This window comes from Magnolia sinica, chromosome 5 (genome assembly GCF_029962835.1).
Source record: "Magnolia sinica isolate HGM2019 chromosome 5, MsV1, whole genome shotgun sequence".
NCBI classification, from domain to species: Eukaryota; Viridiplantae; Streptophyta; class Magnoliopsida; order Magnoliales; family Magnoliaceae; genus Magnolia; species Magnolia sinica.
The window spans coordinates 23,378,545-23,392,861 of record NC_080577.1 but is presented as its reverse complement, the minus strand read 5'-3'; the positions used below and the strand labels follow the sequence as shown (position 1 = coordinate 23,392,861).

At 41.9% G+C, this 14,317-nt stretch overlaps 2 protein-coding genes and 1 long non-coding RNA gene across 3 annotated transcripts; 2 read left to right on the top strand and 1 right to left on the bottom strand.

Moving 5' to 3' along the window:
* Positions 1–1,014: 1,014 nt before the first annotated feature.
* On the top strand, positions 1,015–2,507 carry LOC131247254 (agamous-like MADS-box protein AGL53). Its single transcript, XM_058247659.1, has one exon. The coding sequence runs from the start codon at positions 1,015–1,017 to the stop codon at positions 2,290–2,292; it is 1,278 nt and encodes a 425-aa protein (XP_058103642.1). The 3' UTR covers positions 2,293–2,507.
* A 4,847-nt stretch (positions 2,508–7,354) lies between these two features.
* LOC131247252 (agamous-like MADS-box protein AGL11) lies at positions 7,355–8,581 on the top strand. Its single transcript, XM_058247658.1, has one exon. It carries the CDS (start codon positions 7,355–7,357, stop codon positions 8,450–8,452), a length of 1,098 nt encoding a protein of 365 aa, XP_058103641.1. The 3' UTR covers positions 8,453–8,581.
* A 4,807-nt stretch (positions 8,582–13,388) lies between these two features.
* LOC131245765 (uncharacterized) lies at positions 13,389–13,967 on the bottom strand. The gene is made up of 2 exons (XR_009170978.1): positions 13,924–13,967; positions 13,389–13,736 (listed from the first exon to the last, which is right to left on the bottom strand). It is a non-coding gene; the product is annotated as an uncharacterized LOC131245765 (long non-coding RNA).
* Between the last annotated feature and the right edge of the window lie 350 nt (positions 13,968–14,317).

Here is a 14,317-nt window from a genome sequence, read left to right as displayed (position 1 = left end):
CATATATCATGGTGGGGTCCACATAGGACCTACCACTAGCCACCTGGCTGTGGTGGCGTCAGTAGCCAAACCGCGTCCAGAAAAATGGTATGTTATATGTACCTAATAATTTTAGAAAAACATTATATGAAAAATCTCAAACAAGGAAAATGTATGGTTACAGATGTCGTTAAAGACTCTTATTTCAATAGGCTAGTGATTAGGATAATCTCTAGCAAATCCCCAATAAGGCCCATAATTTTGACGGTGTAGATCAACGTTAGTAGAGTAGCACTTGTACGGTGTACGGGGGCATGTAATGTACCATACTAGGATAGATTATGGTATTTTCTCTCTTTACTTCCGATTTTTTTGCAGCTGGCAGAGGATCCGACGTGGAAGTTGCCATAAAAATAAAAAAGATTTAAAAAAAAAAAAAAACCTCAACGGTTAAAAAGTTTCCAATGCGTTGGGATATTGATAGGGCAGGGTGTATTTTCACTTAGGATTGCATCATATGATGATCTGAGCCGTTCAAGATTCATCATCGCCTTACATAAGCTATGATCATGTAATCGTGCCTTATTGGTGATCTTAACCTTTGACTCTTGGATTTGAATACGAGCCATTCCTAACTTTAGTTTTCAACGGCTCAAAATATGGACAAAAATTCCCAAGTCTAAAAAAATTGTGGGGCCCACCATCCACTCTGTCTATCATTTGAGCCCGCTCATTTAAGTGAGCCCCAAAATGAGGCCGGTCCAAAACTCGAGTGGGTTACATCACAGTGAAAAGGATGGATGGTGGACGCCTACCATTGAAACCTTTGTGGGGCCCACTAAAGTCTCGGATCAGGCTCATATATATATATATATATATATATATATATATATATTTGGTTCATCCTGTCTGAGTTCACATTATGAACGGATTGGATGGAATATAAAAAAATCAGTGGACCCCAGGAATTTTTTGGCAAAAATAATCTCGAGCAATTTTAACTTATACATTATTTTGTGTTATTTTCAGCAAAAAATGTGTGGGAAAGTTGCGACGAAGTTCATCAAAGACCCGAAATCACGCAACGCCACCTTCAACAAGAGAGAACAAGGGCTGAAGAAGAAGGCATATGAATTGTCGACGCTTTGTGGGATCGATACATGCATGATCTGCTTCAAGGAGGACGACGGCGATGGACCGTCCAAGCCCCTGACATGGCCTGACGAAGCGTCTGAGGTTGAACGTATCATCAAGCGGTACAAAAGTATCAGTGATGTGAAAGAGAAGCGGAAGGTCGATCTCTCTAGCTTCTTGGAGAACAAGAAGAAGAAGATGGAAGATGAGCTCGTTCGCATACGCCAAGTGAATGAGAAAATGCCAATGAACCCTTGTTGGGAAGATCGGCTAGACAACTGGCCTGAAGATTCACTTCCGGAGCTTGCAAATCAGCTCGATGCGAAAATGGAGGATGTGAGAAAGAGAATTGCATTGCTTAAGGATAACCAACGCTTTCTACAACTAACTGAAGAGGTTGAAGTTTCAAAGCTCGGGGTTCAACTCCAACCGCTTCCTATATCCTCTATAAAACTTCCTGATCAAGATTATACGGTGCCAGAATTTCTTCATAATCCAGCAGCTTTTGAGTCCAGTTTCATTCCAAACATGTTGAGTGGTGGAAAATTCAACTACAATGCAGACGATTTTCTTCATAATCCAACAGCTTTTGAGTCCAATTTCATGCCGAACACGTCAAGTGGGACAGAATTCAACTACGACACCGACGAATTTCTTCATAATCCAGCAGCTATTGATGGGATGGAATTCAACTACGACGCCGACGAATTTCTTCATAATTCAGCAGCCATTGATGGGACAGAATTCAACTACGACGCAGACGAATTTCTTCATTATCCAACAGCTATTGATGGGACAGAATTCAACTACGCCGATGAATTTCTTCATAATCCAGCAACTATTGAGTCCAATTCCATGCCAAACACATCGACTGGGACAGAATTCAACGATGAATTTCTTCATAATCCATCAGTTTTTAATTCCAATTTCATGCCAAACATGTCTAGTGGTGGAGAATTCGACTGCGGCGCTGACGGCCTACCTTCACTACTATTTACCAATCTGGATGTTGAGATGCTTATAAATCCAGGATTTGGTATGCTGCAAAATAACAGTGAGGGTGTTGCATACAATGCATTTCATCAGGAAGGGTGTTTTTATGGGTCCCAGCATTTCAGACCGTCTGATTTCTGGCCATCGAATCAGCTGCCTTATCAGACACCGTTGATGCATCCCTAGACAGATCATGTGTATCATGAATTCGATATTCGGCTCAGGAATGATTGCCTGTGAAAGATGGTGGTTTCAGATGAATGGAGAAACAAACATTGCTATTAGAATAGGATTTATACAGGCCTCTGTTTGGCTCGCATCATTGCAAAATGTGGATAGCATTTCCTGTAAATGGTTATTTTATGATGATTATTATTTTTCTAATGACTATAGATTTATGATGTTTGACAGTAACACTAGGTATTTGTATAATTAAACCCTTGTATATATCGCTATCTACTGTTTGGATGTCACAAAATAATATAGATTTTATTTTTTATTTTTATATTATGACGTCATACATTAATCATGCCACATACTTCAACATTGTGTAGCTCCATTCTCTGTTTGCCCAGTGATTTGGATGGTCTGGATTGCGGTGCAACTGTCATGTGTATGGTTGAAACCAACGAGTTACAGTTGGGTTGGTGATTTTTGATTGGAGGGTCTGGATTAACTTGCTATTATGCCATTTCTATTGTCAAAATCATGTCGCTGGCCATCCTAAGTTGAGTCCATGATTTGGATGGACTGGATTGTTGTACAACTATTTCATGTGTATGGTTGGAACTTACTGGCCCACCATCGATTTAGAGGTTCTGGATTGTGGTATAGAACTATAGATGCCAAGTGTAGCCTACAATCGAGAGTTGAGACAGTGATTTGGACGGTCTGGATGAGAAATCAAGGTCTGGTATGCATCATTGACAGTTTTAAAAAAAAAAACAAAAAGGATTGTGGGGGCCTTACATGATGGACGGTCTAGAAATGTTTAAAACTTTTCTAGCATTCTTCTAGTATAATCAATACAGACCCAGTCATTTTTGGTATAACCACATTTATCAATGGTAAAGATAATCTGATCAAAGTGATTTTTGAGAGAGATGGGCCATTAAAGAGGGACTTGCACATGATTGGTGATCCAAATCGGTGATAGGAGTTTTATTAGTGTAATCAATGAGTTTTTGATCGGCGTTATTCTGAGGCTCACTTAAAATAAGCTGTCATAAAAGATGGACGGAGTGGATGCACCCATACATTTCTATTGGGAATGATCTGGAGATCTATCGTTTCGGGGCGTCCATCTAGTTGGATCAAACAAATTCTGTTTTTTCTTTATTTATTATTATTTATGGTCTGAGTTCAACGATTAAAAAAATGCAAAGAAATTGACGGTCAGGATACTTTCATTATTATAATTTTCTAATACTAAATCATTCTTAATAGCCCAACAAATGGATGGTCCGGATTAATACATCTACCATTTGTAGGTTGGGAAGAAGTGCACTGTATACCGTATTTACAAAACCCACTGTGCAATTGCTCGGGAAGCTTCCTTTTGAGCGTATCTTCGCGCGATATCGTATGTAATTATTACCAATTTCCACGATCTCGAGTTTGTAAATCCCTCGCTCGCCCAACACGTGCGTGACAACATTGCACGTATACACCAGGAAAAGCCTTTCGTAGGAAGGTCCTCCGCTGGGAACCCAGGTGGGACGGACTGTGATGTTTGTAAGAAATTCACACCGTCCATCCATTTTTTGAATTCATTTTAGAACATCACGTCAAAAATGATCCAGATCCAATACTAGAGTGGGCCGAAACGGGAGAATTGAACGTCCACCGTTTAAATATTCATTCGTGGGGCCAGATAAGTTTCGAATCATGCTAATATTTGTGTTTTCAGTTCATCCCAGTAGGAATGACGTTATGAACGGTATGGATGGCATGTAAACATCGCTTTCAACTCCAGGGAAGTTTCAACGGTAGGAATTTCTCTAAACACCTTTTCTTTTAGTAAGGCCCACTTGATTCTTAGATCCTTCTCACTTTTGGTTTCAATCCTAAAATGAGCTCACAAAACGGATGGACGGTGTGGATTTATCATAAACATCACGGTGGGCCCCACCTAGGTTTACAGTGCAGGAACTTCCTTCGTCCCGCTCCATCGAAGCGGCGACCAAGTGGGCCCCAACATCTACTTGACAGGTCCCACGTGTAAGTCGTTGCTTGGAGGTTGTTTTGTTAGGACGCAGATTGCGTCCTACCCCCGCCCGTCTCTAGGCCCGAACGGGCAGTTCCGTGGGCGGGCCGACCGTGATGTATCCGTTTATCCAAACCGTTCATCCCTTTTCTCATGTCATTTTAATGCATTATGGAAAAAATGACACAGATCTAACGCTCAAGTGGACCACACCACAGATGACTCATGCATTTTACGCAACTGCAGTGCATTAAATGCAACCAAGCTTATTATTTGGTGTGGTCCACTTGAGCGTTGGATCTGTGTCATTTTTTTGCCAATAGATAAAATGATCTTAGAAAAGGGATGGACGGCTTGGATAAACGGATACATGGGCCCGCCCACAAAACTGCCTGTTCGGGGCGAGAGACGGGCGGGGGTAGGACGCAATCCGCGTCCGTTTTGTTAACATACACTCCGTACACGTGGGGCCCAAGTCTTGAAAAGGACAGTTGGGATTTTGATCGGGTCATCTTCATGGTTTCAACGATGTCTACGGTGTGGATGCTGTGCACGTGGCTCAAATGAAGGCACATAGAGAGCCGCGTGCGGAATTAACAAATTTTAGTTTAGCCGAGTATGGTAGATCATATGAACGCACCTCATTGCGACAGGTGGCATACATAGGGCAGGATAGAGTATGGACCAAACTTTAAAAGCATTAGATGATCCTATCCATTCAATTGATTTCTAATAGATGTATGGTTACAGATGTCGTTAAAGGCTCTTATTTCAATAGGCTAATGATTAGGATGACCTCTAGCAAATCCCAATCAGGCCCATAATTTTGACGGTGTAGATCTAAGTAGAAGAGTACCACTTACTCGGCTAGATTACGGTATTTTCACTTTCTATTTCCGATTTTCCGCCGCGGAAGTGGATTGGCTGGTGTACCACAACACCAGCTAAATAGCTGATGCAGGTACGTGTCGCTCCACGACGAGCGCTGACGCTCCTCCAGCTCCGAGTTATACGAACGGTTTAAAGGAGATCAAAGTTACATGGGCCCCACAATGATGTTTTTATTATATCCACACCATGCATCCATTTTTCGAGATCATTTTAGATTATCATTCAAAAAATGAACCATATCCAAATATCAAATGGACCACACCACAAATAGCAACCGAGATAATGATTTTCACCGTTAAAATTTTCGTAGGCCCACCGTAACGTTTATTTTCCATCCAATTTGTTCCTAACGTCAAAAAGAATGGATGAAGAGGAAAGAAAATTCCATATTGATCCAAAACTTCTGTGAACCCCAAAAGGGGTTCAATGACAGACGTTTAATCCCCCACGCTTTTTTCAATGTGGTCCATTTGATCGTTAGATCTGTTTTATTTTTCGTTTCAAGATTTACGACGAGCTCAAAAAATGCATGGACGGTTTGGATATAATCCATACATCATTATGGGACCCACAGAACTTGCTGACGTACCTACACCAGCTATATAGCTGGTGTGTGGTACACCAGCCAATCCGCTTCCTTTTGCAGCTGGCAGAGGATCCGACGTCGAAGTTGCCAAAAAAATTAAAAAGATTTTATTTTTATTTTTTCTAAACCTCAACGGTTAAAAAGTTTCCAATGTGAGAGATATTGATAGGGTAGGGTGGATTTTCACTTAGGATTGCATCTATATGATGATCCGAACCGTTCAAGATATCATCATAGCCTTACATAAGCCATGATCATGTAATCGTGCCTTATTGGTGATCTTAACCTTTGACTCTTGGATTTGAATATGAGCCATTCGAACTTTAGTTTTCAACGGCTCAAACTATGGACACCGTAGTGTTTGGGTGACATCCACTCTGTCTATTATTTGTGCCCGCTCATTTAAGTGAGCCCCAAAATGAGGCCGGTCCAAAACTCGAGTGGGTTACACCACAGTGAAAAGGAGGGATGGGGGACGCCTACCACTGAAACCTTCGTGGGGCCCACTAAAGTCTTGGATCAGGCCGATATTTTGTTTTTACCTTCATCCTGTCCAAGCTGACCTTATGAACGGGTTGGATGGAATATAAAAATCACAGTGAACCCCAGGAAGGTTTCAATGGTAGGCATCTCATCCTCACTGTTCCCTCTCGTATGGCCCACTAGGATGTTGGATCTGACTGATTTGTGAGACCACATCCGAACATGAGCTGGCGAAAATGATGGGCGGGGTGGATTTCACACAAATATCAGAGTGGGCCCACAGAGGCTTTTGTTACACGACCTCCTTATAAGGGGCATTTGAGTACATAAAATAAGGGATACTTGAGTTGTCTATATAAGAGGAATTCGGAAAGAAAAATGGTATGTGATATATACCTCATAGTTTTAGAAAAACATTATATGAAATATCTCGAACAAGAAAGCTAGGGCAATTTCTTTCATTGTAAGGTATGTTTCCTATTCCTCTCTCTCTCTCTCTCTCTCTCTCTCTCACCTCAATGCAATGTCTATATATATATATGGAGATCACCATCTTTTCATCTAATGGGCCCTACTAAGAATGACCCATATATGGAAACCATGCTGGTTGGTCCATCATAGCCGTTGATTCAATTTTTGTTTTTTCCTCTAGAATATAGACCATTGAACACCATGTTGTTATTATTTTTGTTCCTACCATTTAATAAGTTTCTTCACCTAACATCTTCTGTTAGGGAGAATCTAGGGCTTGAAATGCTTGTCCCATGAGGCGAGAATCTAGGGCTTGAAATGCTTGTCCCATGAGGCGAGAATCTAGGGCTTGAAATGCTTGTCTCATGAGGCCCATCAAAGCGGTGGTTGGATCATTAGAACAATTTGGATGTGTCATGGCTTATGACACAATCTTGATTGTTGGTTTGTGGAGTTGAATGTGAATCATTGAGAAGTTCTTTCCAGTGGTCCACCTTCAATTTACAACCATCAACCATCCAACAGTTAGTACACAGATCATCTCTCGACGTGGGCCCCAATGTTCATACATGTTTAAATTTTAATTATTTTAATCAAAATTTTCAGCAAAAATGTGTCGCCGGAAAGCCGCGACGAAGTTCATCGAAGACCCGAAATCACGCAATGTGACATTCAACAAAAGAAAACAGGGGCTGAAGAAGAAGGCATACGAATTCTCGACGCTTTGTGGGGTCGATACATGTATGATCTGCTTCAAGGAATATGACGGGGATGGACCGTCCAAGCCCCTGACATGGCCCAATGAAGCGACTGAAGTTGAACGTATCATCAAGCGGTATAAAAGAGTCAGTGATGAAGAGAAAGGGAAGCGGAAGGTTGATCTCTCGAGCTACTTGGAGAACAAGAAGAAAAAGATGGAAGAAGAGCTTGTTCGCCTGCACCGAGGGAATGGGAAAATGACAATGTACCCTTGGTGGGATGATCAGCTGGACAACTGGCCTGAAGAGTCACTGAGGGAGCTTGCAAACCAGCTCGATGCGAAAATGGAGGATGTGAGACAGAGAATTGCATTGCTTAAGGATAACCAACGCTTTCTACAACTAACTGAAGAGGTTGAAGTTTCAAAGCTCAGTGTTCAACTCCAACCGCTTCCTATATCCTCTATAGAACTTCCTGATCACGATTATTCGGCGCTGGAATTTCTTCATAATCCAGCAGTTTTTGAGTCCAGTTTCATTCCAAACATGTCGAGTGGTGAAAAATTCAACTACAATGCACACGATTTTCTTCATAATCCAACAACTTTTGAGTCCAATTTCATGCCGCACAAATCGAGTGGGAGAGAATTCAACTACGATGCCGACGAATTTCTTCATAATCCAGCAGTTCTTAATTCCAGTTTCATGCCAAATGCGTTCAGTGGTGGAAAATTATACTGTGGCGCCGACAGCCTACCTTCACTACCATTTACCAATCTGGGTGTTGGGATGCTACCATTTATAAATCCAGGATTTGGGATGCTGCAAAATAACAATGAGGTTGTTGCATACAATGCATTTCATGAGGAAGGGTGTTTTCATGGGCCCCAGCATTTCGGACCAACGAATCCGCTGCTTTATCAGAGATTGTTGATGCATCCCCAGACAGATCATCTGTATCATGGGTTCTCTGATTTCCATGAATTTGATGTTCGGCCCAGGAATGATTAGCTGTGAAAGATGGTGGTTTTGGATTATTCAAGAAAACATTGTTATTAGAGTAGGATTTATACAGGCATCTGTTTGGCGCACATCATAGCAAAATGTGGATAGCATTTCTTGGATATGGTTATTTTATGATTATTATTATTTTTCTAATGACTATAGATTTATGATGTTTGGCAGTAACACTATGTACTCGTATAAGCCCTTGTGGATATCGTTATCAATTGTTTGGGTGACACAAATTAACATTGCATAGATTTCTTCTTCTTCTTCTTCTTCTTTTTTCGGAGGAGGGGGGGTGTCATAGATTAATCATGCCACATACTCCAACATTGTATGCTCGTATAAGATCTGATTTATGTGTCAACTGTAGCTTCATTCTTTGTTGGTACAGTGATTTGGACGGTCTGTCTTGCCGTGCAACTTTCATGCGTACGTAGGGGTGTACACAAACCAGGCTAGCCCGGTTAGCTCGCTCGACTCGGCCCGAAAACTTGACTCGGCTTGACTCGGAACTGAGTTCGGGTCAGGATGGGCCAATTTTCTCAACCCGAAACTGAGTTCAGGCCGAGTTCGGATATGACCCAGTTCGGCCCGACTCGGTCCGAAACCCGACTCGACTCGTCCCTACCCGACCCGGCCGCCCGCCTTTAGGTATATATATCTATTAAAAAAAAAAACCTACCTATCACTTCCCACATTCCCTTTTGCTGAAAACGCCCGACCCCACCATCCCTACCAAACCCTCTCCTCCCCTGCTCACTCCATCCCTGCCCGACCCCACCAAATCTCTCTCTCTCTCTCTCTCTCTCTCTCTCTCTCTCTCTCTCTCGTCCGACCAGCGGCCCTCTCTCTCTTGTCCAACCAGCAGAGGCCGTCTGCCTTTCTCTACTCGTCCGTCTGTGCAACCACCAGAGGCCATCCGCCTCTCTCTGCTCGTCTGTCCGTGCAACCACCAGAGGTCGTCCGCCTCTCTCTGCTTGTGCGTCCGTGCGACCACCAAAGGCCGTCCACCTCTCTCTGCTCGTCCGTCCGTCCAACCACTAGAGGACCTCCGCCTCTCTGCTCGTCTCGCCTTCCGACCAGCAGAGCTCGCTCGTCCCTCCGTCCAACCGCAACCAGTATGATTTCTCTCTCTCTCTCTCTCTCTCTCTCTCTCTCTCTCTCTTTCAGTGTATGATTCCTCTTTCAGTAGATCTGTGTAGATTAGAGATTTTTTTTTTAGGTTACTTGATCTAGTAGATCTGTGTAGATTAGAGAATTTTTTTTTTTTTTGATCTTCAGTTTAGATTTGCTCTTAGTGCTAGCTATGGATCAATTTTTCCTCTCCTGCTTTTATATATATATGGATGGATGGAATGGATACACAATACATATATCAAGGTGGACTCCATGGTAACCCTATGATAGGGGTATCACCATCTTGGGCAGTGCTCTGTGGGCCACACCATGGTGTATATGTTTGATCCATACTGTCCATCCATATTCCAGATAATTTTATGGCATGAAACAATAAAATAGGTAGATTCAAATCTCAGGTGGACCACACCAGAGGAAAATGAAAGGAAAACACAGTATTCATCCAAAACTTTATTCTCAAGAAGTTCTTAAGGGTGAGTGCTCAAGTACTACTTTTTTTAATGGTGTGCATTTAATTACCATTTTTTTCCCGTGGTGTGGTTTAATTGAGATTTGAATCTACTTTATTTTTTGTCTAATGCCATAAAAATGATTCGTAAATGTGGTTGAACGGTGTGGATAAAACACATAACATGTTACATATATCATAGCAGTTCCCACGTAGAACCGATAAGTAGGGCTTTTAGGGGGCGCCACTTCCAAAACTCAGGTGGACCATGGAAGTGACGACAACTGAGAGGGGCGTCCACAATCGATTTCCACTTAGTTTATCTAATTTTATAATGACCTGATTTTTACACTAATTAGTAGATTATACATGCACGGTGGCCCCACGCAAATCAATGGTTGATGTCTCCTCTCTAGATTTTTCATGCCTTGTGGGCCACTTGAATGCTAGTTGGACTAGATTATTGGACTTAAAAAGCCAAAGGTGGAAATGCCTGCAAGTTGCGCTGCCAGTAACATGGTATTCTTTGGGCCCCACCATGATGAACATGTTCTTTATCCATTGTTTTTTTAGATCATTTTATGACATGAGCTTAAAATAAGGTATATCCAAATATAAAGTAGACAACAGCACTAAAAATAATGTAGATTGAACTCGAAGGTTCGAAACTAGTCTGAAGTAAGATTCGAAACTGGCCCGAACTCGAAGGTTCAAAACTAGCCCGAACTCGCCCGATTCATGCCGGGCCAAGTTCGGGCTGGAGATGTTGGCCCGTGATCGGGCCGGGCTGGGCCTAGTGTGGCTGTTGAACGGGCCTAGCCAAGTTGAGCCCAGTTCGACTCGGCCTGACCCGACCCGTGTACACCCCTATGCGTACAGTTGAAATGTTGTCGCTGGCCATCCTAAGTTGAGTCCATGATTTGGATGGGCTGGATTGTTATACAACTATGCCATATGTATGGTTGGAACTAACTGGCCCACCATTGATTTGGACGGTCTGGATTGCCACTATGCCATGTGAATAGTTGAAATGAAATGGCCCACCCTACAGTCGAGTGAACAATTTGGATGGCTTGAAAAGGCAGACAACTGTACAATGTGTAGAATTGAAACCGAGTGGCCCAACATTCCACAGTTGAGTCATCGATTTGGATGGTCTGCGCTGGAACCAAGTGGGCCAATAGGATGCAAAAACATCTATAGAAAATGTTCAGTCATAACAATTTTTTAGTTCCTTAATAGTTGCAATTCATTTTCAGTGCCTTTTCTTCCCCCCTTTAGTTTAATTGGTTTGGGATAAGGGTTAGATGATAATGATGACTGTTCATTCATTTTCAGTCCACAAACAAGGCCTCTTTCCTAAGTAAAATGACATTTTCACTTCTTTAGAAAGTAGTTTTTGAGTGGTAATTTGTTGATTTTATTGAAAAATGTTTTCATTTTCAAAGAAAACTTAAATTCTTTTGTCGATTTCTTTTCTCCATTCCGCTCTCTCATTTCCACCATGCGATGTTCATTTGTGAAAGGGATGGGCCATCATATGTAAGCCGCATATGATTGAGCGGACCTTGTTTAGCAAAATCAATATGGACCGTCCATTCTCTAAAGTATTAGATGAATAGTTGTGATCAACAAATCAGAGTAGGTTTAGGGAGGAATGGGCCACAAAGGTGGGTCACAAATAATGAACTCCAAATCAATGGTAAATTCAAATATAATCAAACATAGAACATCCATTTCCCAAGTCATTGGTCATGTGGTTAGGATCATCTGATTGAAGTCATCTTTTAGAGGGGTGAGAGAAATCAAGGTCAGCGATTCATCATTGACAGTTAAAAAATAAAATCACAGCATCTGATTTCCTAATTATTGTCATATGATTAGGGGTCATACATGATGGATCGGTCTAGAAATGCTTTAAAAATTTCTAGCATTCTTCTAGTATAATCAATAAAGACCCATCTGTTTTGCTAACCACATTCATCAAATGGCAAGGATCATCCAATCAAAGTGATTTTTGAGAGAGAGAGAGAGAGATGGCCCATTAAAGAGGGACCTGCACATGATTGGTGATCGAATCAATGATGAAATTTTACTGGTGCAATCGATATCCTGGCCAAAAAGTGATTCTTAAGAAAGCTGGGCAATCAAAGGAGGGCCGCGCATGATGACTATCCAAATGAATGCTCCAACCTTTTCTAGGTGTATTAGAAGGCATTAGGTAAGATATAATTGCATTTGGTTCCGTGCAATTCCATCCAACATTTGGATTGGATAGGAAAGGTTGAGATTAGGCGTGATAGAATTGCGTTTGGTCTCATGCAAGATTTCCATGGATTTTAAAATCCACTATACACATGTGAGCCCCACATTGATGCATCCATTTATCCATGCCATCCATCTATATACACTGTTAACGCATGACATTTTGGTTATATATGTGTACGAGTGAATGACATCCGTTGTGAATTTGGTTTGTTGATTACAATTCTTTGGTCTACCAAACATGATTTTGCTTAATCCCGTGTCTTCCCGTTGCAAATTTTTTTCCTAAACATGGGATTGGATGGCTACAATACCATGGTATTTCCATACATGCAATCATTGTGCAATAATGATGTTAATCCCATCTAATACAATTCAATACCATTCAATTCCACAGACCAAACATGCGTGCATCTCTTTCCCAAAACACCAATCAGATGGATAGAATCATCCAGCCAAAATGATTTTTGCTCAAGTCAATTATCAAACCTTCTAACATAATCAATATGAGCCATTCATTCTCCTAACCATGAATCAAATTGTTAGAATCATTTGAAGGAGCTTTCAAAAAGATGGGCCATTAAAGTCAGTTAGTAGGCCTTCTCTTGTAATCAACATAAACCATCCGCTCCCCTAACCATCAATCAGATGGTTAGGATTATCTAATCAATGTGCTTTTTGAACAGAAAAAAAAAGGGGGGTCACCAAAGGGGGGTTGCCCACAACAACGAGCAATCTGAATCAGTGAGTTGGACCTTTTCTAGCCTAAAGAATATGGACCGTCCATTCTCCTCGTTACCAATTCGATGTTTGGAATCATCCACCAAAGTGATTTTTTGAAGACATGGGCTATGAAAAGTGGTCACTGCCCTACGGCTAAGAAAATGAAGGTCCTCTCATCAGGTGGGCATACATTGAATATTGGCCACTGGTTATCTTTCCTGTAACTATCCATGAACCTGTCCCTACCTGATGAGCAGAACCTGGTCTTTGGCGCCACATCTTCATGGAGCGTCCCACGACCCAAGTGGCCCGAATCCTGCTAAACCATAAAACTGCAATTGGTTCTTGAAATCAGTGAAACAACCCAAAAAAACACACTAAAGCATTAAGTATTTCTCCAAAACTTAAGCATCTGCTTTTACAAAGCTTCCCCTTCGTATGGAGGATTGACATCTATTTTAAAGGATGATCCCCAAGAATCAGGGAAAGCATGAATAACATATTAGATATGAACGAAACAAAGGCTCTTAGTCTTGTTGTCACTTTTTACCCCCAAAAAGACATGCTGCAACTGCAGAATCCGAGAGGAGTTGATGATGCTCTAAGATTCTTCTGATCTGCCGCCTGGTAAGCCAAATATGCGAAGGTTTCGATCCATTGAACCTACTGCAATGTATTTTGCATATGGATCGAATTTCACACAAGTAGCTTTTCCTGCACTCAACATGGGAATAAAAGTCACAGTAGAGAGAGAGAGAGAGAGAGAGAGAGAGAGAGAGCAGCTGATAAAATCAACAATAAGCAAGAAATGAATAATCAGCTCTGCAAAACTCTCAATGTCCATTCTGCCTTGAGATGACATGATAGTGAAGGATATTAATGCAGGATCGGTGGGGGGAACCTGTTCCTAATAAATCTGGGAATGTCTTGATCAAAGTCCATTCCATGATCAAATTCCATTCCATCTTAACATTGGCTACTTGGTAAAGCCTGCACCAATGCACACAAATTACTGAAGAATGGCCCAGGAAGAGAGAGAGAGAGAGATCGAAATGTCACAAGGTCTAGCAAGAGAAACTAAGTTAATGCAGGGGCATTTTCACACCGGGCTCGAGTAGGGTAGCCTGTGGGATGCAGAGACACACTCGGGGTGGGTGACCCATGTGATTTGGGGCCCACAGGGGAGGTCTCAAGTTCGAGACTCCTCACCAAGGGTGATTAATGCAGGGGCATTTCACACCGAGCTCAAGTGGGGTAGCATGTGGGATGTTGGGACACACTCGGGATGGGCGGCC

What these genes read in the sequence shown, in the direction of transcription:
- LOC131247254 (XM_058247659.1), top strand. Translation starts at nt 1,015, where the DNA reads ATGTGTGGGAAAGTTGCGACGAAGTTCATCAAAGACCCGAAATCACGC.
- LOC131247252 (XM_058247658.1), top strand. Translation starts at nt 7,355, where the DNA reads ATGTGTCGCCGGAAAGCCGCGACGAAGTTCATCGAAGACCCGAAATCA.